General features: G+C 38.7%; 2 protein-coding genes across 5 annotated transcripts in view; one reads left to right on the plus strand and one right to left on the minus strand.

Annotated features, from left to right (window-relative positions):
* LOC106960714 (oxysterol-binding protein-related protein 2-like) overlaps nt 1-11574 on the minus strand; it is a 27669-nt gene extending 16095 nt beyond the window's left edge. Inside the window, exons 1-2 of the mRNA XM_015053959.1 lie at nt 11458-11574; nt 607-958 (exon numbers count right to left, since the gene is read on the minus strand). Of these exons, the coding sequence (XP_014909445.1) occupies nt 607-643 (37 nt within the window). The 5' untranslated portion in view covers nt 644-958; nt 11458-11574. The remainder of the gene's footprint in view (nt 1-606; nt 959-11457) is intronic.
* A 6319-nt stretch (nt 11575-17893) lies between these two features.
* mtcl2 (microtubule crosslinking factor 2) overlaps nt 17894-27498 on the plus strand; it is an 89985-nt gene continuing 80380 nt past the window's right edge. For 3 of the 4 annotated variants that reach the window (XM_015053960.1, XM_015053962.1, XM_015053963.1), the window contains exons 1-2: nt 17895-19200; nt 26574-26675. In XM_015053960.1, coding sequence (XP_014909446.1) covers nt 18250-19200; nt 26574-26675 — 1053 coding nt within the window. In that variant the 5' untranslated portion in view covers nt 17895-18249. Of the gene's footprint in view, nt 19201-26573; nt 26676-27498 lie in introns of all 4 variants that reach the window. The other variant, XM_015053961.1, reaches the window with a different exon arrangement.

Genomic DNA, 27498 nt, shown 5'->3' on the forward strand with positions numbered 1-27498 from the left:
TTTTTTTTTTGTGTGGGTTCAGGAACTGACATCCTGATGAGACGGGACGCCTCTGCTTTCCTGCTGTCCGACCGTGACATCTGCCGCACTCTAGAGCATCGCTCCAAGAGCCCGGGAGGATAATACTTTCTTTCTTTTCAAACGACTACGAGATTCAACCAAAATACGAACTACGCTCATGGATGGAGACGAGTGTCAGGGGCAATTTGTGACAGGACAGCTTTGAACATGAAGATTTAACGGATAGTAAGAGTTTCACTAATGTCTGGCACACAACATCACAAAGTCTGTGAATGGACGTGGAGATGGTGGAGCCGAAAACTAAAGACAAGATCAGATTAGATATGAGCATATCAGAAGGACAGCTCAGGTTGAGGGATTTGGAGACAAAATTAGAGAGGCCAGGCAAGGCTGAGACCCTGAGGCATGTTTAGTCACTTGATAACACAGCGCTCTGTCAACAGTAAAGCAGCAAATGGCTGCCAGCATGCCATCAGATGTTAGAGTGGTGCAGCTCCAATGGGCTAAAATTTGTGCCGTTGGGAAGCAAATATCTCTGCAAAGCAAACACGAAAAGAGACCATCAGAGTAAAGAGACCTCCCCACCTGTGACGGCGTCGTAAAACTCGTCTTCATTGCTCATCTTCTACACTCAAAGTTGAGCAGTTTTTTTAGAGCAGATTTTAGTTTCTAGCACATATTCCTCTTCGTAGCGACCCAACAGTGCATCTGTAGGGACAGCAGTGGAAGATGTGTCCTCCGGAACGTCACCAGGTGCCAAAGGAAAATGCAAGATGTCAAGATGGGGGTCCCAAAATTTGCCACGTGCAGATTTATTGAAGATTACAGAGGACGACCACCAGGCAAATACAGCTCCTCAAATAATGAACAGCAGGGAGATGGTTCTGACTTCAGAGCTTAGCTTCTTTGGTTTTGTCCACCAGGGCAAATTATTAACCTGGAAGAAACAAAGAATTGTTAAACTGATGGAATCAGACAGAGAAAGACAATAAAAGTCTAAATAAAAAACGGAAACTTTCAAAACTCTAGCACAAAGTTGTGCTGCCTGATGGAAGGTGAACCATGTCATCAGTCTCAAGTCTTTTATAATCCTTAACAAGTTTTCCTTTACGACAATCCATCTTCCCTTCAATACCAACCAACTTCACAGTTCATGCTAAAGAAAAATGTCCTCAATGTACTGGTGCTGTCACCACATTATTCTGCAGGAATGAGGCATTAGAGAGGATTTGAAGCGTTAAGTTTTGTCACTGTGGTGTTTTGCAAATAGACCAAAAGGTTCAAGTTTGTTCACGTCTAAGCGAATTGATTAGAGCTGATCATTTCCTTATAAATAGATTTAACCCACCTGAGCTCCCAATCGCTGTAGCTCCTCCAGAGTTCAGGTGGGCCAGATCAAATAATAGCCTTTTTAAAACTTTCAACATCATCAGCAGAAAAAAAGCATTGCCAAGGAAAGACTCCTAGACAAAGATAACTCAGTCCTTGCGCCGCACACACTGCACCACATTTTACAATGAAAGGGCTGAATTCCTAGAGACATGATCTTTACTGTATGCCTGTGTTTGTCTCACTGCTGCAATCTGCATGCCTCATCTTACTACAGACAAGCCAAACTGACAGGTAGCATTTCCATCACAATGACACAGTCCACAAAGCAGATACAAGTGTTGACTGAAAAGTCAATTCATTTGCAGATAGGTAGTTTGTCTGAAATATAATAGCAGTAGTGTTTAGGTTTAAGGCTAAATCAGCAACAAAGACTGCATCATGGCAAAAATAATGTTTTATAGGTGATAGGTAAAAGACTGTATGAACATCTAAAATAAATATTCAGTGCAAAGAAGCAACTTTGTGTGGCCAACACGTTGGAAATGTGTCCGCTTTTGCTGATATAGCTGAACCATTAAAGAGCTTCTCCTTACTAACTAAATAAGAAAATGGGTAGGAAGGGACAGAAATAGAAGGGATTGTGTTACACAAGCCAACTGAACATGTAAAAATCAGAAAAACAGAAGAAAAAAAACACTATATTTTCCTGAAATGTCTTTAAAGTCTGAAGATGTCTGATATATTAACTAAAGTAATGTAGAGACGGTAAACAAACAGCCCAGAGGACCATTTACAATTCATTTCAAAAGTTCACCCAAATGAAGGTACTATGAGAATTCAGAATTCATTTTAATGTAATTGTGCATGAATAAAGCACATCAAAATTTAAAAGTAATATCAGTAATGAATAATAAGTTCTGTTCTAATTAGACACGGACTAAAAATTTTACCAGTCCTGAAACAATTCATTTCATGAAGTTCGTCAATTCTGATGGTAAAACACTGAATCAGGAACCACAGTTTGTTCCTGTTTCCTTTACATTCACCCTCCATTTGTTCCACTAAGTACAGGGATTTTACCTTTCTCAGAAATCAGCAACGCCTTCAGCACACTACTGGACTTTGGCCTTGGCATCCACGATCGATAAGGTGGACAGAATGGATCCCAGTGTCCCATTCAAATGTTCTAGGAGCGTACCAATGAGTCATTCGCAGACTTATTAGCAGATGAGATTCAGCGAAGACGATGATGTGTGATAAACTGGCAGATTCATTACAATGATTCAGTAGTTTAGATTCTATTTAAAGAAGACTGGACGAGAAAAAAAACCTGTTAATGCTAAAGAGGGCTTACAGAATCTCTTTTTACAGAATAAGCTACTGGACACGTCACAGAGTATTAATTAAAGTTTGTGCTGTGCAGAAAGGCAAACGCTTCATTACTGGAAATCTGCAATAAAAGGATGTGAAAATTATTTCTAGACATTCTGAGAGTAAAAAGTGAGAATCAACAGAGATATTAGGAGAAGAAACAGAGAAAAAAGGCAAGTTTGTCCACCTTAGACTGATTCAAATATGGGCAGAAATATCTCAAAATTAAAATTGTCTCTATTTCTACTCTATAAAATCACAAGTCAGTAGCATGTGTGTGTTTTATGCACTTTGAGTTTAATAAAAATAATTTCTGTTTTCAAAATAACCTGAATTATTTCTCTGTATTACCTAATTTTACTTAGAAAATAAAGCTGGGTCGATTAAAATTGATAGGTCAAACCTAAAAAAAAACCCCCAAAAAACCAAAAACACACCCAGAAATGGGCCAGAAAAAAGCGAAAGTAGTAAGTAAGTTAAGTTTATTTATAAAGCACTTTTTACAGACAAAATCACAAAATGCTGTACAGTAACACAGGCAACATGTTTCCAGCCTTGATGAACTGGTTGATCTTTAGTTTTAAAGTAATAACCGAAGATAGGTCTCACACTGAAATTACGTCAAGACCACAAACATTTCCACAAATAGTGTTTAACTCTTTCTTCTAGTAAAACTAATAATTCAGTGAATAGTTAATCATACATATTTTCTTCAGGATTTCCTGGACTGCTGTCTTCTGAAGGTTTTACTAGAAACAATTCAACAATGTCTACTCTATAAAAAAGTCATTTAATTTAAGGTCAACAGATCAGTATCTATGAATAACAAAATCTGTCTTTGTGCCTTTTTTGCAGGACGTGTCATTCGATTAAATTACCCCGTGCTGCTACATGCTGCTACTCCCTTTCCACATTCTATTACAAGCTCGTTTCTAAAGGTTGGGTTATATAAGAGGGCAGGAAAACTATTTAAATTATGAGAAAACTATTTTTACAAAAGAGAAAGTGAGGATTAAAATCAATGATTGACACATTACCCTCAGTTACAAATATATGCAAGCACAGTTAAGGTGGCACAGCTTCTTCTAAGACTTGAATAGATTTTTTTATTCAACAAGAAACTGCAGTTGACAGTTTCTGAGAATAAATCCGAGATAAATTATTAATCTTGCAGTTAAATGATTAATAGATGTAGTTGTTATGAAACTTAATCACGTCGGAACACGATGTTTTTTTGTGATTGTAGATGAAGATCAAGCTAAATCCTCGCGACTGTAAACAATGTCAAGTCACCAACTTATCAGAATTTATTAGGACAAGGTAACCCTGTTTTGCTCCAAGTTGCAGCAAATAGGTCTTCCATGACTGTGCTGATAAGTTTGCTAGGTTCACACGCCCACACCCACTGACAGAGTGGAAGTGGAGACAAGCTATCTGATTGGCCGGAGCAGACCCTCAGATCATATCGCTCACTCTCTCTCAGATGTCTGTGAGTTGTTACGTAACCGTGACAGACATGGCACCATGCGAACATCACAATTACGCTCCCATTCTTGGACAAAAGCTTATCAAATGACCCAAATACTCCACACTGGAACACTGCTGATAAAAGAGACGTGCATTTCTAGCTTAAAGTTTCTAGGCTTAAAAATTGAAAGAGCTTTTTTTTTTTTTCTACAAAAACTATTCTGTAAGAAACATAACTATTTATGCGGAATCTATTGGCACACAATTAAAAGTAGCATGCTTGCTCCATATATATTATTTTATCTTCTGATCATCTAAATACAAAATAATCTATTCAGGATAAAATATAATTTGGTATCGCAAATGGTGGATGTTTTTTTTTTAAGAAGGTAGTTGCAATCTGCTCCAAATTACAAATGCTGTTCCAGTCAGAGAATTTAGATTTTTATGAATGCATGAAGCACTCATAAGCTGAAATATGGAAGACTCACTAAATTTAGGTATCTACTGGAAATATCTCTAAAGTTTTCCTTGTAATACAGAGAAGTGCACAAGTCCTCTTCTGGCCTGCTGACAACTCTCTTGTGCTTTCTTTACAACTTAAAATAAACAAAATTACTAAAAGATGACCATACATTAAGCAGTTTATCAATGTGTAGCTTCAAAATCTTGGTATACCTCCATACCTCATGGCCACTTTAACACAGTATAACACAGAATTAGTATTTACAATACAAACATCTACTTACTGACCTCCTGATCGCTTCCTTGGCCAACTGACTGTGTGATGCCTTTCAGTTCAATACAAAGCCTGGCACTGAACACACCTCTAGATGTCTGGCCACACACACCAACATCAGTACTTGACACACCTGTCTCCGTATGCTTTGAGACACGCACGGCGGGCGGTATTCACAGACACACACTCAAATAAAAATAAAGGCATACAATAAGATGAACACTCAAACTAAATAGCAAACATAAACAAACCAAACATGGGCTTAAGTCAAATATTTTGTCACATGGTGCAGAGCAACCATGTTGTGTAGCTTCTGAGTGAACCATCCAGCTGGACAGCAGTTTCCTTTCCCGTGTCGTCACTCGACGGCCATGACAACCCAGTAAGGATGGGTGTGTTGAGCTTACTTCACATGAGCCTCAAGAATGCAATGGCTATTGTACAATGTTTATATCAGACTGCAACAAAGCTGGGCGTCATGTGAGTAGTCAAGGCAAGTTCAAACTGCAAAATCTACAGTTTAAAGTTGCTGCAGAGGTCAAAGGGTGAAGAAGACCCCAAACATGTCCAGATTTGAAACTACAAAACACAAAGATGGTACATTACAAATGTGCGCAAAATGTTTTTGATATTCTAATGTAAAGAAGCTTCTTGGCATGATAAGTCATTAAAAACCACGCTTTGGTGACATATATTGATATTTTGACCACAGCACTAGCATTTGTCTTCAGCCATCAGAGGAGACGTTGGTGTCTTTATTCAGGTGTTGGAGCGACAAGCTTTGCAATACACCGATACTGAAAAACCACCTCATCCTACTACAAAAACTTTTTATCAAAGAATGTTGAGGTTTTTTTTGGGTTTTTTTACATTAAGTGGATTTGTTTTCGTAATCACAATTTGCACAATTTTATGGTCAAAGGAAACGTAGCTACAGAAAGGTGGGTGGAAGCCGATCCAGTCACTGGAGAATCACAAGAGAAAACATGCGTTTCATAAAGGAGAATAACTTATTGCCTGGAGGTTTTGAAGAATCTGGTGTCAAATCCCTCACTGCTAAAGGGTTTGGCCATCAACAGGGTTGAGACGGAAAGAAAACGTTTTGACTGTGAAATCTGTGAAAAAGGGATTGTCAGTGCAGCCTGAGAAGCGGGAGATGCGCACACACACTTCTAAAAAGAGTCTAAACAGAAAAGCATTTTGACTGTAGGGCTGACGTGCATTAATTTGGGCAGAAATTGTAAAAAGAAAAAAACCCCAGCTAGTGAGTTGGAAGGAGAGTTGCTATGGAAATAGAGGAGTTCCTCGTTGTTCAAGTATCTCGTCACTGAGGAAGTAGTTCAACATCAGGTTTTTGAATTACTGAAATAAGAGAAGTGTTTATAAATCAAGAATTTAAATGCCTGTTTGCTTCCCATTGTTTCTAAAATAAAGCCATAAATCAAAAATCGAATGTTAGTCTTGATGGACTGAACTGATGAAGTAAAGTCATATTATAGAAACATTTCAAGTGTTAAATCGTTATTTATCCAGACTGAAAGTACTAGGAAGCACTCTGGAGCTGGTCAACTTAGATAACAGAACAAACGAGAATGTTTTTTTGTTTTTGTTTTCCTACAAAGAGTTTTAAAGCATGCAAACTTATGTTACAAGTCATGACACATCCGCTCTGCATGTACTTACAGTAAACATCAAGTACTTTTCCACACTATCAAACATGTGTTCAGAACACTGTGGTTGCAACAAGACACTTAAGGAAGATGAATTTATCACAAGACTGAATAAGTTTAAACGTCAAATGACTTCTTAATAGAACAACCGAAGTATAAAATCAAATTCATCCGACGTCAATCACAAGACTTTCAAGAACATTCACAAGAACATTCAAGTGAATGTTCCGGTCAAGAACATTCACTTGAATGTTCTTGGAAGCAGCCGCAGAGTTTAGTCTACTTTTGCTCTGAACACGAGCACAAACAAGTTCTTATTAGTTTTTAAAATGCCAAGAAGCTGCTTTCATTCTAAAATAGCACTGAAATCCATTTATAAACACAACACTGGATTTAGAAGTCCCTGTCAGTTTGGTTTTAATCAAGTTCCGTGTCATTTTTGTAATGCGATTATCTTTACAAAACATAAAGCAAGAAATGAGATTATAAGCATGAATTTGTTGCTGTTGTGTCAAATGTTCCTACAAAATATTTTTTTTTCTTTTCCTTGATATATAAAAATGAGAGCAATAATTGCAACCTTTTAAAGATGAATGTTATCTCAGAAATGTGGGAGTCTGGAAAGAAAAAGATGTACAGCTTACAAAATGTAGATCAGATTGAGAGAAGTGGCTAAAGAGAACGTTATGTCCCGAAATGTAACTTGTGATTATTTCCATCCACCTTCCTTAGCTCTGCTCTGTTTGATAGAGTCATAGAACCAAAAAACACACAATGTTTAGTATGGCGACTTATTCAAACTGCAAACAAACTTAAAGCCAACTGTGCCAATAAACCCTCCCACAAGCATTTCTTCCAGGGGAGCTGCATAGTGTGTTTCACTGGGGCCGAGAAATGGTTACAGTGCATCATACTTGAAAGGATGGAAAAACATCGATGTTCCAAAAAAACACAGCTGCCAAAGTTGAATGAACAAAGGATATGCCTTTTTTTGCATATATTAGCTAAGAGTGTTCTCCCAAAGCATGACAAATTGCTCTGTAACCCTTTCCAGAATAAAATATGTACACGTTTTTCAACTTCTTTAAATCATGAGATCTTTTAGCAAATTTCGTGTACTCGGAGAAGTTCTGTTTGAGTGATTTCTTGATTCTGCGGGTCTGGCAGTAACCAGGCCTGAGAGTGGCAAGTAAAATCAAAACAACGAAAAATAACGATTTAACAAGGATGTAAGAAGTTGTGATTACATTTTCACAAAGAGCAAGATTGATTAGGATTGCGATTTCTCCTTAAGAAATGAAATTATCTATTGAAAACTTAATTTTGTCTTTCCTCGGGTAATATTTGCCAAATGTTACAATTCACTTCAATTCAATAACAAGGCAAAAACATATGGAACCTGTTAGTGGGGAAAGCACTGTATGCCCATGCTGATAACAGTAAAATGTATGGGTTGTTCATCAATACCTAGATAATCATTACACACTAATTCAGTATGTGTTGGGATTTAGAACAGCCTAATTAATCCTCTGCTGTTCTACAAACATAAGTATTGCCTTTTCGTGATCCTCTGCCGAACGTCTTTCTCTCACAAATACTCGCATACAAAACTTGGCAATTGGTGTAGCATGACTCAGCACATTCCAGCGATACCTGTTAGAGTGGAAACCCTTCCAGGATGAGTATCACTTTCAAAATCACAAGACATTAAACTGGCTCAGCGCCTCGAGATTTAAATGTGTCCAATCTCTATACCTAACCCGTCAATAATTTTGAGACCAGAAACCTTCTGGTCATCGCAGTTTGAAATCATGCTGAATGCAACTGTATCGGAGAAGAAAATAATGTTTTTTCCCTCCCTGAGTTATAAATGCTGGGATTGAGTTTTATCCAGTCAACTTCTGTGTGCAAAACTTTACTGCCTTTGCTGTGTTTTCATTGGTGTGTAGCTTCGGTCACAAATGTTTCACGAGGTTATACTAGTTTGACTAACTGTGTGTTTACTGTTGCTTTAAAAAAAATCAGTAAACAAAAGACAGGAAGCATGAAAGGACACTCAGGACAAAGCCAATCTCCACCATCACTTATCTGACATAAACACATGGTGACCCACTAACCCAAAAAGATGGTTCATATGGAGAACAATCTGCATTACCAAACAAAACTCTGCAAAAACATTTTTTTTAATTACTAGATTCAAATTAATTCAAATCAGCTGTGACCTTTTCTGTGACAATATTACAGTTTAGTATACCAAAATGATGAGGATGGATTTAAACTGGTGAGCAGAATAATGGGTTAAAATTTTGTAAAAAGCAAATGTCAAAGCTGCTAAAACTTTTTGTCACACTATTAGATAAAAGGAAGTAATCCAGCATTGCCCTTCCCCCACCTGTTGCTGCAAAATTCCAGGTGACTGGCCAAATGCAAATGTAGCCTAGTCATAATCAACATCACCATCGCCACAGTATTGGGCAATAGCATTACAGCTACATGTTTTATTGACATCATACAAACCTACTTTGCAATACTGGGATTATTTCATGAGAAAAGCACAACAGTAAGAGGTTTTCTTCTGCACAACAAACACAACACGATTTTATCAGAGTTCTGTCTATATTTTTGCTTAATTCTCCTTACTCATGAAGAATACGCCATTGTTATAATCATCCTAATAACAAGCAGCACTGTCAATAAGTGATACTTTTGTGGCATAAATTAAAGCAATTAGATCATGTTTAGTTTTCATTTTTTTGTAAATACTTTGTTACAAAGAATTGTTTTTTTTGTTTTTTTTTCCCCTCAACGTTATCACACTGTGACGTAATTATAACAATTTAATCTAAAGTACGATAACAGCTCCACACATCATGTGCCAGAGTTTTAGAGTATCCAAAACACGTCTGTGCTGACGGGGGGAAATAAAATGTAATTTGGACTGGTGGACTTAATGAAAAATTTAACACAAGCCTGTCAACTCCTTACAAAGAGTAACCGGATCAATATTTAAGTACCCATTATGGCAATATTGCCTAGCATTGACAGTATGTTTACATAATGATACAGGGTTGGTCTCATATTTAGTCCTGGCTGACCAGCAAGCTTCCCCTTTGACAACAAGCCATTAAAGGCAGAGTAAGTTGCCTTTGTAAGAGAGGCTCTGGGTTGGCTCTCTTTATCAGCCATAAATTAAACATACAGCAATATCTCTTTGTTGCTGGGAGGGTTGCCTAGTAGAAGCAGCATTACCTCAAGCTCACCTTTATTCTCATGTGGCACAGCACAGCAATACTATTTAAAAAAAAAAGAAAAAAAAAAAGCAAGTGGCTTATAAACATCTTCATATGACATCCTTCTGGAGAAAAAGCTAAAGGTTACCAGCTAATTCATATTCAAATCCAACAACTTAATGACACGGTAATTCATGTGACTATACGTCTATGTGTCCTGGTCCACGCCAACGCTGCAACGCTCCACACAGACGTGTTGAAACAAGGCTTAAAGTACACGTATTACAACATTGTCTTCCTCTTCCCTTTCCACAAATCACAAAATACACATTTCACGACTAAATTATTCTTCAGCATGTGCTAGAAAATGAAAAAAAAAGTCCCTGGCATTGCTGTTGTTAGGAGAACGTTGGTACTAAAGACACACATTTCCCTTTCAGATGGAGACTATCCCCATAGTTACTAACTATGGGGGTAATTAAGGCACCTTAGGGAAGAAGACGCAAAACAAAATGATTGCAACTGTAAATCCCCAGAGTGGCCCAATGTTGAAATATAATGTCAAATAAAAGGCTTGTTTTTTCTTCTTCTTCTTCTTTCCACCATAAACGTCTAAGATTTTGCAAGAAACATTCTTGTTCATTCCAGACACCAACATATTTCTGGTAGTACTACATAATCCTACTTCTATCCGTGTACACTCATACAATTGTACTTTAAAAAACGAATTAAAAAAAATAATTTTGCTAAGATATTAGTTCGTTACATGCAAGGAGCAGGAGTATGAAGAAATGTTGGTGTTTTGGTAAGTCTACGCAATATGCAACACACGATGATACAGCAGCGTTTGCCACTGAGAATTTGTCTCTTGGTGGGGAAGGGCAGATAAAGAGGCACGCTGTATCACGGCAAAAATGTGGGTGTCAAAGACCTGCAGTTTACTCCGGGTTAAAAAGGTAAAGTCAGAAGCAGACGGTGACCGAAGCGGCGAGAAGTCAAACAGGCAGGGGAACATTCCCACCATTTACTAAGAAGTTAATCACGAAAGGACACATTAGAAGTTTCCTTACATCATGTTTTGGGAGTAAAATTCAACCACACAAACACTCGATGTGAAAGTTACGCTCAAAAATACGAAATACACCCTAATTGTTGCTGCTTAGCAATATATTTACAAGGGCATTTGTCAAAAGAGACACCCATTGTGGGGACTTTTCCCAAATATGTCACGTCTTTCTTGCTAATATTACCAGCACAAAGTGAAAATTGATCTAGCTAGCCAATCTAAAGCGTACATAAAATCCCAGCTTGAATTATAAACAAAAACGAGGATAAGAAAAAAAAAAAAAAAAAAAAAACAACACCCGTTGTTTTTCCCTAAAAGCAGCCGTCCAGCTGGCATTCAAAGTCCTGACTGACGGAGGTATGAAAGCTTTTTTTTTTTTTTTTTTTTCCTTTTTGACAGCTAGCGTTGTTGGAGTTAGCGGGCGGGCTATATTGAAAAAGAAATATGGCTAGTTAGCACAGTTAGCAGTATTCTTTGAAGATAACAGACAAAGCAAGAGTTCCTGGTCTGAAAACAAATAGATAGTCCACAATCAGGACGTTAAAATGTCTGTCTTCTTACCTCCGCAGTGGCTCCTCTCTGAATGTTTTTGGCAAACCCAGAAAGATGGGCAGGAATTGCGTGTAGCCTTGTCTGTATACTAAACCGGAAGCCGCTGGCACAGTGGGCGTGACCGGACGATGGACAGACGTGGTCGGCAGCCAATCAGGTGAAAGATAGAGAGAGCGAGAGAACCACCAAAACAATGATCGATAGATAGATAGATAGATAGATAGATAGATAGATAGATAGATAGATAGATAGATAGATAGATAGATAGATAGATAGATAGATAGATAGATAGATTTTCTTTACATTTTGTGATGTTACAACCACATATTCATTTGGATTACTTGGATTTTTATTTTATCTACCAACACAAACATGTGCATACGTGTAATCTTACAAAATATAATAGAACTATTAATTATGGTGATCCATTTGATCAAATGCACCTAAAAGAGGTGAAAGGGTCTCGAGTTGTGCTATATTAATGGTATGCCTCAACAGTGGAACAAAAATGATTCCTCATATGTTTTTATAAAATAAAAATTAAGAAGTAAATTTCTGTTCTGCCAGAACCTTGTAGTCCTTGTAATAAGTAAATAGAATCAATCTTTAAATGCAGTATAAATGCTATATTCTGTTGCCACAACTCTTAGCCATGCATGCACTCCACCAATGTGACCTTTTCCCATCTACAGTCCCATTTAAGTTAGTCGCAAACCATTTAAGGACAAAGCAAGCATGCTCTCTTGTCAGATGAGGAGAAAACTGCAGTTGTCAGTCTACATTCAAACTGTCTTGAAGAAAAGCAACACTGCACAACAGTCAGAATGCATTATGTTGTTCTCCTTTTCTTCAGCTGGACAGAGTTGATGGGAAGATGAACTGAGTGAATGCAGCGACGATACTGGAGAAACACTTTTGACCGCAGTTTTTTTATTATATAATACATTGTAAAAATGTATTATATTTTATCGTTGCAAACTCTGTGAATCTATATTCAGTATTACTTTGGCCCACTCTTGTAGTCAGATAAGGGGTTCATTTCAGGCCCTGTATGAGACCTCATCTAAGCCATATTATTTCTTTCATAAATAATGTATCTTACTAGTCACTGATATGTCTGATATAGCTGACTGCATCCCCATAGATGAAGACATGCATGAGGTTCATTCAAACACCAAGGTCAGTCTTAGGTCATTCTAAGCTAAAAATGGTCAGTCATCAATTCTCATATTTATTTATGTGACCATATAACATAAAAAAATGAAAAAATAGCTAAGTGTAAATAGGTTTTGAACTACATTTTTCATTTAAACTAAGCATAAATAAGAAAGGCCTTATTCCAGTTTAATTTAGTGTTGTGATAACCAGCAGGGGACAGAAAGGCAGTGTCCTGTTTGTCTCTGCAGTTACATAACAATAATGGTGTGATGAGGAGAACAGAGAATGTGATCAGAGAGGGCAGGAGAGGAGGAGGGGAGCAGGCGGAGAACATTGGAGGAAAAAATAGTTTCTATTCATCCTCTCAGTGGGACACAGAGTCCTGCTTCTACTCAGACGCTCACACAAAGACACAGTCATTCTTAGCACATACAGAGGCCCTGGGCATCATAAAGAAATTCTAACAAAACAACGCAGTGCTGTGGATTTGTGAGATTTTTCTGATGTACCACTAAATAAAGGGTCATGGTCATCATGACCTGTACACAATTAATTGCAGTTTAAATCATTCTGCAAAGAACTCGGTAAGGCACCATGTTAATCAAAAGGACTTCCAACTTTTTTTGAACTGACAAATCAACTTCCGTAAATCAAAGTGTTCTTTTAATTAGTCAGAGTTAACAGAAACATTTGTTTAGTTCTTATGGTGTGCACAACCTCGAGGAGCGCTCACTCCCCATCATAAGTAATAGAAAAGTAGTTTGATGCAGGTGTCCCCCAGAGCAAATGCACCCTGGGTAGTGAGCCATGTCATCCACCTTAAAACAGCCACTTTTTACCTTTTTATAGAACAACATAGTTTATTTCCAGGTATTTTGCTATGCTATAAATATTTTTGGGGGATTTTCTATCCTCCTAAAAACAAGCACCACACCCACAATGTCAGTGACATCACATAATTGGAGTCCTTGATTTTGTTTTTTTATTCAAATTTTCAAGGTGTTTTGTTTCCATGATTGCACAAAAGTGTTCAAACCATATTTGATAATCCTGACTGGATTATAGAGAAATGTTGCTTTTAGTAACATATGAGAGCAATTTTGAAAGAGGGCCAGGAAATGTCCTCTTGTGATGTAATTAATCAAACTATGAACAAATATGTCTAATTTTTTGTTTTGCTTTTCTTCAACAAACTTTGTAAAACATTGTAATGTGTGATGTCAAAATCCAAACTCATGTCATAACTCAGCTCTGCTTTTATTGTCAATATACATTTGTTAGTAAGAAAAACACACCTATGAATACTGTGCATAGCAGTTACTGCAAAATATTACATAACTTGTGGTCATGCGAATAATTTTACCTTATCACTTAAATGTTTTCTTCCTTGTTTATGATTGCTCCTCTTAGAACTACTGTGCTGCAACTCTTCCTTCTGAACACAAGGTGGCGGTAAAAGATTGTCCTATTTTTTTCCTCTTTCTACACAGATACAGCTCAAAACATTTGAATATTATGCAAAATGCAATATTCCTTGTTAGTCATGTAAGAAAGTGAAACTCCTGCGTTATATAGACTCATCACACACAGTAATATAATTCAAGACTTTGTTTTGAGTAATTGTGATTATTATAGACTACAGATAATGAAAATTCAAGAATTAGTGTTTCAGAAACTTAGAATACTTTGAAAAGGGTAATTATTGGAAACTCACGGTACCACACCCCAATCAACTAACTCAAAACACCTGCGAAGGTTTCCTGAGGCTTTAAACGATTCTATCATGGGAAAGACTGCTGTCTTGACAGAAGGCAAGAAGGGTAAGTCACAAAAGATCATCGGTGAAAAAGCAGGTTGTTCTCAAAGTTCTGTGTCCGAGCATATTACCACAAAATTGAGTGGAGGGGAGGAATCGGGTAGGAAAAGATGCACAAGCAGAGAGGAACTGTTTCAGATGAAAGTAAATTCTGCATTTCATTTGGAAAGCGAAGTCTGGGAGAAAGAGTGGAGGCACAGAATCTACAGTGCTTGAAGTCCAGTTTGAAGTTTTCACATCCAGTGATGGTTTGGGTTGCAATGCCGTCTGCTGGTGTTGGTCCATTGTGTTTTCTGAATGTCCAGAGCCCGCAGTCAACACAACAGTCCAATTCTGGAGTGTTTCATGCTTCCCTCGGCTAACAAGTTGTATGAGATGTTGATTTTATTTTCCAGCAGGACTTGGCCAAAGATCCACACTGCCAAAGATACCTAAAGCTGGACCACTGACCACAGTGTTCTTGTTCTTCATTGGCCCACAAACTCTCCTGACCGAAACCTCAGAAAATCTGTGGGCTGTTGCCAGGAAGAAGATGAGAGATATCAAATCCAATGAGGCAGTTGACCTATGCCATTGTACACTGATGCAGTAATTCATGCAAGAAGACACCCAAACAAGTATTAAGTCCATAAATGTATATAATAAGTTAAAGCTAGTTTTCAAAATCCTGACATTTGTGATCAAAAATAGCCGTTTTTGATTGGTCTTCTATGACATGAGGAAATTAATTTTGGGTTTTCTTTACCTGAATGTTGCAATCATTAAAACTGCAAAAAAAAAAAGAGCTAGAAATAATATTCTCTGTGTAATTAACCTCTTTAAAATAACTGCTTCACTTTCTGAAGTGGCTGCCAAGAAATATTGCACTTCTACGCAATATTATTTTTTTTATATGTACTTGTATGTTACTTTCCACCTCTTATTGGATAAGGGCAACCAAACTGGCTGATTTTCTCTGTCACTTTGTGAAAAATATTAAAAATATTGTTTGTGCATCAACAGTTTTGGTGTAATTTATTTTGATTTTTTTTACTGATTTCCATTGAGCTGGGAGCTCAATTACATGTCCTACATGTTTTATTACATGTAGGACATGTAGTAAAACACTGCTCCATAATATATTACATTTTCTCAAAGATACTTAAATAAGAGATGTTTTGACAAGACGATCCCTCTGTGGTGACTGTCTGAGATCAAAACCCAGCAGCATAAACCACAAATCCCCGTTATGTAATAGAGCCCATTAAACTGAGCTCATCTCAATAATGATACTGTAGATTATCTAACTATGTCGAAGCATGCAGTTTCAATGTCAGTAGATGTTTGAATCCTGACAGTAGTACCCTACCAATTAATCATTCAGATCAGATATATATATATATATATATATACACTGTATAATGCACACAAAACAAAGGTTAGAGCAATACCCATTCTGATTGACTTAAAAGTTCTTCAGTGATGCTTTTTCTATTCCAATAAATGATGTATAACAGACGTTTAAGCGCAAAGAAATAAAAAAAAAAGTATTTGAGTTAAGCAGACAACACAACACTTTTGAGTATAGCAAATGGCCTTTAGTGAAAGAGACAAAACCAGGAGATGACTTTTTCAAGTGAATCCAGAGTCAAGATGGAACCAAAATGATTCCATGAAGTTAGAAACACTGAACTAGCAAATTGGTGTTGCTTAATCAACATGTGCAAATAAATATTACTCATAACATGAGTAATAGGTATTTTGTATGGATGCCAACAAAATACTTAATACTTCCTGCATTGGGAAGTATTAAAACCAAAAGTGGTCCAAGTATTACACCATGGGAAACCCCGCTGGTCAAAGAAGCTTTTTATGTGGTCACACATTTTTACAGATTTTAACTTCTGTTCTTTAAATCGGAGGGAAACCAGTCAGATTAAAGCAGTATATAGCCTATACAGAGCACTGCTTACTGACTTTCTAGGATGTAGGTGACCTCCAATTCTGTGCTGCAGAAAATAAAGAATGTAGAGATTTTCTTTTTTCAAAATAGGGCATATGAGTCACACTTTTTGCAGTACGTAATTTTCCACTAGGACAAATAATGACTAGTTTAGCCTGATAAATCTGCAGTTGGGGGAATACATTTTGTGGTTTAGTCCTACGATTTCGAAATGAAAGTACAAATGTAACTAAAATTAAAAGTACAACACATTCCAAAAAATAGGACAGTAAAAATGTGACACAATGCCAATCACTTATTCTCAGAAGGCTGGATAAAGTGCAGTGACGGTGCTGATGCAGCTCATGTTTTCACCCACCTACACGGCCATCCAATTACTGCACTGAAAATGTCTTGCAAACGCAGCGATTTCCTATTGTTTCTCGTGCCCCAAAAGCAACTGGGATCTATTGGGCTCTGTAACTGGGAGAGTACGTCAATGAGAGGCACGTCGGGGTATTTTTCATCCACAATTAGTGAAATATGCTGCTTGTATTGTGGAAGCATTTGGTGATTGGTTTACAGAGTTTCCTCCCTCTGGTCTCACAATGAGGTTTGGGCCACTGTGAGGTCCTAAATCTTACCACATCAAATGAGGTGATTTCAAAAGCAAAACAAAGGAATGTTTTGTCTTGGTAGAGAAAGTTTTCTGTTTTCAGCAGAATCAATGCAGATTTGTTCTTACAAAAATGTACTTCTTCATCCAGAAGAGTTCTTCAACTTCAAAACACGGTTGGAAGTTACGCTGAGCTGTGAACAGTGTGACGACAGTGACTCGCATGCCCTAATCGTCCCATTTGTGACCTCAATGGCCTCATAAATGCTATTGTTCTGACCTCAACTCTTAAGCCCATAACGTCTTATGTTGGTCAGAACTGAAGACGCCTTTAGAATGAGAGTTGAGACTTCTTCAAGAAAAAAGAAAAGTCAATTTGTCCTCGACTTACGGGCTCCTGAGAGAGAATCTGCATCAGTATGTGGAAGAAGTAAGGTAAATATACATACTGAAGTTATTTTCTTTTTAAAACATTGATTTTTAGCTTTAGAGAAATCTAAAAACCTTTCTCCACTTTGTATTTGAACACTACCACTTAAAGATGGTTTGATATGCATTTCTTAAAATGCATATCAAACGTGCATTTTAATCAGTTCTCAAGTTTGTTGTATGACAAACCTCATCTTGACAGACAACAGTGTGCTGCAAAAATGATTTTGACCTTTCTGTTTACCGTGTTAATGTCTTTTATTACATCCTTCAAATACCTGGCACTCTGCCAATGGATAAGAATTTTTGCTGGGATTTTTTTGTGTGTAAATTCATTTGAATGTTTCGCTTTCCATAGTACGCATGGATTTGTTAATTTTTTATCTTAATTTTTTCCCGGCTTTGTGTGCTCTTCTCACAACGGTGGCGACAGAGCTTCAGAAATGCGATTCGCCTCGTCTTTCAATGCATCCCATTATCTGGGCGGGGAGAGGGGGAGAGAGATAGTGACCATAGCCACCACATTGCTTCCCTCTTCTCAGACACAGTTGCTCCGAAGCAGGAACCGGTTGGTTTGTGCTATCCGCGCAAAGAAATCCTAAAGAAATGAGAGGGCAACAACAAATCGGAGTAGTTTGAAAATCTGCTTCCCAAACTGGGGTTTTTGCTTAGCATTTTTGCAGCTTTCAGGCTCATCTTCCTCCGCGTCGTCCTGTTGCTCCGCAAGCTCTCATTGTAGGAGGAGGACTGGTCTCCCTTTTGTGTTGCTCTGCGGCTGTTTATTCAACTTCTGCCTCCCTAATTCGGCATAGAGGAGGTGGTTTATTTCAGCTTTTCATTGTGTCGCCCTAAACGGAATGAATGACAAAAACAAAGGAGGTTGATGTCCATAACTGTCCGACTCACCTCTCCTTCGCCTCGCCAAAGGAACGGAGACTTCATCTCCGGCAGAAGATGGAAAGCGGAGGCGGGACGGAGAGCTCGGACGGCGGCCAGGCGCAGCACGCGGTGCCCGGTCAGCCGCAGCAGCACCCCGGGGCTGAAACGGCGGCACAGCCCGCTCACACGGGCGGGAAGAAGAAGATAAACCGGGCACCGTCTCCGGCGAGACCGAAGGACGTGCCCGGTTGGTCGCTCACAAAGATCCGCGGAGGGATCGGGAGCACGACCCTGAGCGTCAAGCCCGGAGCTATCCATCTGGGCAGCCGCATTTCCAGGCGCAGCCCTGTGGGCAGCCTCGCTGGAAAGGACGGTAAAGTCGAGAGGGGCGGTGGTAAAACAGTGGGAAAATCTTCGCTGCTGTCCAAGACTTCGGCGTCCAAAGCGGCAAAAAGCAACGGCGGCCGGAGGAAGGTGTCGGACGCCAGCACAGGTTCCGACGACCTATCCAAAGACTCTGGGTGCGCCGCGGGGAAGCTCTCCCCGACAGACAGCAGCTCCGAGCTTTCGGACTGCGCCTCCGAGGAAAACAAACTCTCAGCGGATGCTGGGAGCAGCGACGCCGAGTCGAGGAGCAGCCGCGGCGCAGAGGGAGAGAAGCCGCTCGGGAGCAGAGCTGGTCAGCGAGCAGCCGCCAAGAACACCTGCTCCACCGCGGAGAAAGATGAAAAGGATCGGTTCTCTCTGAGCGTGGAGACCGGGGAGGATAGCATTTCCCCGGGCGAGGAGCGGTCGGCCACCTCGTTTGACAGCAGGGTGCCTGCCAGCACATCCCTGGCGTTCTCAGACCTCACGGAGGAGTTTACCGACGGCATGCATGAGGAGTACCTCAGGGAAATAGAAGAGCTGAGATCTGAAAATGATTACCTCAAAGTAAGGAACATTCATCTTCTGTTTTTCTGTGGTTCCCTTGAACGCACGGACCGTATTAACTAACACGCATCACTGTCAGACATAAATATTAAAAATCGCGTCATTTTACAATTAATAACTCGGTAGGTTTTGCTGTTTTTCACTTCATGCAGCGCACCTTAAGCTGCTGACATTTCTTTGGTTCGTTCTGACTTTTTTTTCCCATGTCAAGATTGTTTTGGGAACCCCTCTCTGCGCATGATCTGTGAAGGATCGTTGTGACTAGACGTTAACAAAAGACCAAACAGATATGCTTTCCACCTCTTAAAGTGGAAGGAATGTAAATAATTTCAATAGTTGCATCTTGGGTTTGAAGGAGATTCTGCTTCATTGAATTACATTGCAAGTTGTTGTTGTTGGTAGTAGTGGCCATATTTCATTTTACACTGGTTTAGCTGGAAACAACACAGCAGCCTAATATAGCTTGTCAAATTTTGCTGCCACTCGATTACCTTCCTCTGTTCTCAAAGCCTCCCCTTTTCTATTGCATTGACTGTGCAGGCACAAAATAGACCGAATTAATGGTGCATGCTTTTTGGTACTCTGTAATTGGATTTTCAGAAATCCCGATCATCTAGCAAAAACACAGAGCAGCTATAAATTATCCAACCCAGATCTGAGCTTTGACTTTCAGGATGAATCGAACCCAACAGTAAGCCTCCCATTCATCCTGGGAGTTTGCTTTTTCCCCTGAGCTTCATTGATTCATATTTTGATATCGGAACTTGCCCAGGAGGCGTTCTGCAGCGCCTCTGCAAATCAGAGGCCCTTACAGCCAAATGTCTTTGACTGTTTGCACTGACAAATAACAATAGCACTTCTGTTCAGAATGAGGCACTAAACACACTGCATGTAGTGAAAAACACACAATCGTAGGAAGAGATACAAGAAGGTGGTTTGTTCTTGTATTACAGGGTTTTCTGTCATTTACATTTGGGATTTTTTTTTTCCTCTCTGAGAACACAAAAATTGCTTCGAGTTGCTGATGAGAAAAACTGCAACATTTTTCCTTCTGTTTAGAAAAAAGACTTAAATCGGTGCACTATTGGCACCTATGAGGCTACTCTGAAAACTGTCCATCTTTGAACAAAATCCTTTGGTCTGATGGACCCAAAAGTAATTTGAATGGCAGCTTGTGCAGGTTGAAAAGTTTGATTGTGATTTGTATTTATTTACATATTAGAGACCTTAGACACAATAGCCTTGGAAGAACACCCTAAAGTATTTGGGCTCACAGTAAACGGTACAGTTTAGTGCCAGTAGTCCATCTTTCAGGCACAATCTCTTTGGGAAACCTGTATTTAACTGATCCATTTTACACAAACACTGCGCTGTTGTTACTGCTGAAGAGTGACAGCCAGCATATTAAGTGAAATTGTTACAGTAGAACTAGCCTGACGATGTTATCAGCTTAAAATAAATAAATAAATAAAAAATAAAAAACTGTTTCAGGTCTCAGAGATTGCCTGTAGACAGCAGTGAAAAGCAGCACAATTGAATCTACTGGTCAAGCCTACCTTGAGATTGACTGATTAAGGGAAAGATCAATTGGGGAGCATGTCCCGAAGCTCTCGCAACGTCTGACCAGACAAGCCAGTAATTGTCAGAGATTGATTGGAAGCGATGACTGATCAGGAACACTTGCCTCTGTGTGTTTCTGGTTCTTTATGCCCAGGTAGTTCTAAACGGACTAATTGGTAATGCAAAGGTGTTAATTAAATTCTTAAGACATTCATCTCGTCTTAGTGTTAAAGTTAGGAAAAAAAAGTAAAAATGTCACCTTTTACATCCATTGCTATAATAGTAAAATGATCCATATTCTCTGAATGTGGTACTGGACAGACTACTTGCCTCCTAACACAGACATTTCTTTGCCATTTTTATTTGTGCAAGTGGAACACTAAAGCATAATGACACTCCTGCGTTTCTCTCTTACTTAAAGCTACTCTTTGCGTCCTCTGAGTGCCGTTTTTCTCTGGCAGACTGCAGATTGAATATAGGCCATCGTGATTCAGAGCTACCTCTTTAGACCACAGCAAACACTCCTGGGAGGGCCTGCAGTCAAGTTAATCTGTCGTTGCAGCTGTGAGGAACACCTGCAAAGATCTAAACAACAAACTGTTTAAGCGTCAGATTAACAGACTGGAGCTAAATCCTTATTCTAAATCTTATTCGTGACTACCTTCTTTCCTTTAAGCCTCAGTTGATGTTCATTGTCACCGTTTGATCTGGACTCTGCCTCTGTATTACTGCCTGAGCTTGTAGTTCTGCCTCTCTTTCAGTGTTGATTAGCCAATAAATATCAGTCAACTTAAAAATCTTTTACGTCTGCAGCGTGTTAAAAACACTACTTGCTGCACACACTTTACAATGCCTTGCTATTTAGACCACACTTGGTGCAGTGTGTGTGGCAGGCAAACAACAGTTTCATTGTTTCTCCACATTTGGCTCCGTTTCTACTCTTTTCAAGTGTTTTTCCTTCCGCTTGAAGTTAAAGAGAAACCTTTCTGGGCTGTTTAAGTGTTACTGTATGAGTATGTCTTTGCTACTCGTAGCTATCCCGCTGATTTGAAAAGTATTTTTCCCCAGCGTTGACTTAATTTTTGAGGAATGTCTATCCTGTGACTACAGTTTCAGATCCAAGACGAGCATCAGTTTCCTTGTACAGACAGGAAACAGGTCTGAATTAGTGTGATTGCACCATTACATCGTTTGACACCGGGAGATTTTATTTTAACTTCCTGGTAGGTAGGATTTTTTTTGTACTTGCTGTGACATGATTTATATGGATGCTCTCAAATATTTTTATTGTCCACTTTGGGTAAATATGCCTTTTGGTTAAAAACTAAAATATAACAGGAATAAACTGCATCAGCAGTGTTGATGACACTTATTTAGTTTTTTTTTTTTCCAGGGGTCACAGCCTGAAATATTTCACAACAGATAACATGGCCAGTTGATCTAACAAAGGGAACATGCAGACAATGCGAAGATTGAAGCATGCTATGTTTGTCAGTATAAATTAAATCATTATTTATGAAATTATAAAAAAAAATCATAACTTCAAATAAAAAATACAGCGATGTCTAATAGTTTGACCAGGTTCATAGAGACATGGAAGTAGGCGTTGGTGAATTGACCCAAAGACTTTGGGTAAATGTCACAGATTATTTTAACTCCAATGGTTCTTGTTTGAACAGCTAAAGGCACAAAAGAGCAATTTCTTGGTTTCCTGAGTCATTGGTTATCATGAACATAATCCTATACTTGATTGAATAAATCTATTGGTTATATATTACCTAAAACTTGACATGAATGTGATTAAAAAATCTTGGTTTTTAACCTGACATCTGAATTTGTGACAGGTTAACTCAACACTACAGCAGACGAACGCTAGCTTAACAGAGCACAGGCAGGCTGGCTCTGTTTGAAGAAAATACCTCCTTGTCCACTATAACTACTAAGCAAACAGGACAGAAAGTGGCTTTAAGGTTAATAAATGCTGCTCCGAATATTTCCCCACCTCAACAAAAAAAAACATATTTTTTTTGGCTACGTTGCATTTTGTAGTAAGCTAAGCTAGCAGCTCTTCTGCTGCAGTCTTGTGTTACACAGACGCATTAGAACGTAAATAAAAAAGAAACCCTTTACTAATGTTCTTAAATCATTTTATTTATAATTTAAGTCTAATAAAACTGTTTAGGTTAGTATCAGAGAATGAATATCCACAAGTTAGCTTATAATCTGGAAATTGGCACCAAAATATACATTTCACTTTGCTTAGAATAACATTGACTTTTTGCCATTTCCTGCATTTTATTTTTACCCTGCAAGCAGCATAAAGAACTTGCATGTTAAATTATGTGTACAGCAGCAAGGAGTTGCCTAAATTATCTTCAGTCCCTCTGTCATGGGACAAATGGTTCCTGCCTTCCTCATTTTTAAAACATGTATCACTTGTCGCAAATACTTTTAACAGGACACTAAATCATTTGTCATATCAAGAAATCTGAATGATACTCTTGCAACCTGAGAATGTTATGGAAAAGAAAAAAACAAACTTTTAACATAAAATACAGAGAGCCTTGCTCAAGCATTCACATTTATTGCTTTTTTTCACATTTGTCATGTTACAGCACCAAACCGCAGAGTATTTACAGGGGATTTATGTGATATTTCCAACAAAATATAAATAATTTGAATGAGGAAGAAAAATGATACATGGCTGAAACAAAAAAAATGAATAAATAAAAGTGTGGTGTGCATTTGTATTCAACCTTTCTGAGTCATTCACCTTATGCTGCAGTTGCAGCTTCAGGTTTTTGAGGGATTTGTTTCTACCAGCAGATTAAAAAAACCAGCATGCAAAAATGGCAATGCTCAAGTCTTGCCACAGACAGTATCTGTTTGATTTTGGTCTTTGGACTTGAACTGGGTCTTGCTAACACATTAGTGTAAGCCTTCTAATTGAATCCCTTGTTTATACTGTTGTCTTTCTGGAATGTGAACCTCTGTCTCCGTCTCAAGTCTATGTTGCCTCCAACAGTTTTTCTCCCTGAATTTATCTACAACTGATTTTACATGAACTCTGACCGTCTGCCATATCCCATTGCAAGTGACACATTTTAAAGCTGCAATGGTGTATTCAAGGTGGGGTGTTAGGTGGCCCTAAGTGGCAAAAGTTTGAATTTGACTTTCTTTTAAAAATGATTCTCCCTTCTCTCCAATCCAACCTGAGCTTGGTATTTCTACTCCAGAGATACCATGGGCTTCTTGGCTGCTTCTCTGAGGAATGACCTTCTTACCTGGTCTGCCATTTTCTTGTAGGCTTGCAGTATTGCCCCCATGTTTTCACTTGCTGATGGAGTAAACCCTGCTCTGTGAGATGTTTGTTTGCAACAAAGCTGAGAGGCCTCCACAGAACAGCTGTGTTTAAAAAGAGATGAAATCACACACAGATGGTCTCTGTTCAATAGCTGAGGGATTTCAGCTATTGAAATGGCTAAAATCTATTTCGATAGTGAAAAAAAACAAACATTTTTCACTTTGTTTTATTTAGGGGTATCAGAGTTAAAGGGCTCACCACAATGCACGCCACCGCTTTCAAACGATTCCTTTTTTTATGACATTGTCCTTCCCCGTGTGCTTCTTTGTGTTGGTGTATTAAATAATTGTCAAAACAAATATTAAACTCTGAGGCTTTAACATGACCAAATAAAAGCAAGAGATGTGATTACAGCATGATTTCAAATATTAAAGTGTCTGACTCTTAAACATGACAGCTGATTGGTTGATTTTTTTCTCCTGACTGGCTGTGTGCTCACATGACAGAGACAATCTTCCCTTTTCTTTCTCAGTTAGCGGTGAAAAGCAGGTCAGTGGAACAAGCTCTCTCTAAGTCTCTTGCCACGATAACTTGTGATTCCCTGGTTTCATGTCCTCACTTTCTCCCCTCCCTCTGTCATGTTTCATCATCTTTATGTACAATTGGTCTGCAAGCATAGAGAGGGATTTGTTTTACCCATTTCCAAATTTCTCTTCAGCTAGGATTTTTTTTAAATCTTCATCTTTGGAGATTTATCCTTATTTTGGTGCTCTAGCCCTCTTAAATCCCCATATTTTTCAGTTTCTTCTTTTATCTTGTTTCTCCTCTCATTTTTTTTATTTCCTCCATTTCCCCCCTTTTTCCTCTTGCAATCGACCCTCTGCTCCCTGGATTGCACATTTGTACTTGTGGTCCTTGGAGAACAAATTGCTTCCTACTGAAGTCAAGAGTTTCATCAACACCGGGTTGCTTAAGACACTGTGCTGCATTATAATCTCAGATACTACCCTGTGGTGTTTTATTGTCTATTAAACAATAAAAATGGCACAGTGTTGAAGTGATCAACTGTAATTTCAAACCTCTTTAAAAATCCACGTCTTGTTTTTGCCAAAAGGTTCTGAAATACATTCACTGCTCCCAAATATAGCTGATAAGCTTAACTGCTGCTGTACTAAATATAAGTAAGTACCTTTGAACAAGGGATTAGATTGAAAATGTGATCAAAGAGGAAGAAACGCAGCAAGGAAAGCATAAATGAATATGCTCAAGGCTCAGTTGTGCCTTATGTGATGTCACCAGAGGTCATCTTGTTTTAGAGAAGGTGGAGTTCACAGATAAACATCAAAACCATCCTATCGACCACAAACTATATTATCATCGAGACCGATCAATGTTCAAAAAACGTACAGGCAGTAGCTTTAATCGTGAGCAGTTCCACGCTCATAGGAGTATTTTGTTGCTGCAGTGACACATGCGAACCCTACCTACTGCTGAACCCGCTTCGACTCATTCCATATTCCACGCACACATCGCGACACATCCCCAGAGCTTGTTGTTGCTACAGTAGCAGCTCTGCAGAAGCTGACCCACATTATTCACTATAGTAAAATTGTGTCAGCACTACTACAACTACCACTACTACTGGTGCTGCTGCATCCCATTCCCGTTTCCTACCATCCTCACTCATGTACGTACATGCGGAGATTTTAGCAAACACACGCTGCTCGTCTCGGAGTCACACTACTGTGTCACACACATCCTGCTGTCACATCAAGCCTCTTCCCATGGATGATAATTTCATTACTCACGCTCACGCTGCTATGAGAGCTGCACCCCGAAATATGATTCAGAGGGATGATGCAATTCATGTTTCTGGGTTGAAATGAATCACTGATTACTATTTGTTGAAAATGAGAGGTGGATAGTAACATTCGTGAAGGGAATGTGCAGCGGATCTCTTTGCAATGTTTTTGTCACGTTCTTCATGGTGTCCAAGAATTAAGGTTTTTTGTGTGTGTGTGTGATTCACATTTCATGTCCTGAAAGCTTTTGATATATAAAGGCAGATATAGACAGATATAGGTTTATTTCCGGTGAGAACATCTTGCAATATCTTTTGTTTATGTAACTCTATCTTCTGATGACCCTTCCAGCTGCTGCAGCAGACAGTTGAGTCTGTAATTATTAGGTAATTATTAGGCAGTTATTAGACTAATGAAGAGAAGATGAAGTGGCCGACAACAAGCTGACCAAAGAGATTATGTTGATAACAAGGTCAATGGGATGATATTTCCCTCGCCGTGGTGATAAGAGGCTTCAATAGCTCTTCATAAATGTTGAAGGATTCCCTTTATGTCCATATAATGTTTTCACCTTTTAACTGCAGTCCACTCTTGGGGAGTAAATTACCGTCAAATATGCCGTTATCACAATTATGACTTGAATTGTAATGAAAACATGTGTTACTTTCTTAACTCCTCCCTTTTTTTTCTTTTTGAACCGTCTCCAGGACGAGATGGAGGAGCTGAGGTCTGAGATGCTGGAAATGAGGGACATGTACATGGAGGACGATGTTTACCAGCTGCAGGAACTGCGCCAACAGCTGGAGCAGGTAAGAACAAGCCAGAGCCGATCTTGGTTGACAAAGGAAAGTGCTGCTGCATGTTTCAAAGCAGGCAAGCAAGAAAAGGTTTATCAGTCATCTGCTTTTGATGCTTTTGTGCAATACCAGTCCGAGGTTGGATTAGCAAAATGATCTCCAGGCTTCCCTTCAAAGCAACGTGAGCCTTTAATTTCGCAATGCTTAAACATCTAATTGCACCAGAGTGTTCTTGCACATAACCATCCCACATCTCTTCCTTAAGTCTTGCAATGTTAGCTATAGAGGAATTTTTTGGCTACTTTCTTGTGGCTAAATGCAAGAGGTGGCATTAGTAACTATTGTTATTGTTATTGAGCTCAAAATAAGCTGCCTATTATAGATGGCTATCACAATGTCCAGTGATTTTTATTTAGTTTACAACAGACACCTTTGTAGTCTGGACTCAGGGGGGTTCAAGAAAATCTGGACAAAACTGCTGGAAAAAATTATTTCTTTTTTTTTAAAAACCTAAAAGTTCATTTGTTTAGAGCTGCTTTTGATAAAATAAAGAACTGAAACATGATAAATTGTCTTGTGTTTGTCAACCTGCCATCCCTTTCCTTTACTTTGCCACTGCAATGTCATTGTTCTTTTTGATTTTTTGTTTTTCGGTATATTTTCCTTCTAATCGTGTAAAGCACTTTGAATTGCCCTGCTACTGAAAATGTGCTATGCAAATGAATTGCCTTGTTTTGCCTACAGTACCTTCATAATGGTTTCACTGGCTAAACCCTGTATTGGCTTTATGAGCTCAGGATTTTTTGCTCTATCTTCCATCTATTACCTTTGTTTT

Source organism: Poecilia latipinna, unplaced genomic scaffold (genome assembly GCF_001443285.1).
Source record: "Poecilia latipinna isolate Pla-1442-1.1 unplaced genomic scaffold, P_latipinna-1.0 Scaffold1219, whole genome shotgun sequence".
Taxonomy (NCBI): domain Eukaryota; kingdom Metazoa; phylum Chordata; class Actinopteri; order Cyprinodontiformes; family Poeciliidae; genus Poecilia; species Poecilia latipinna.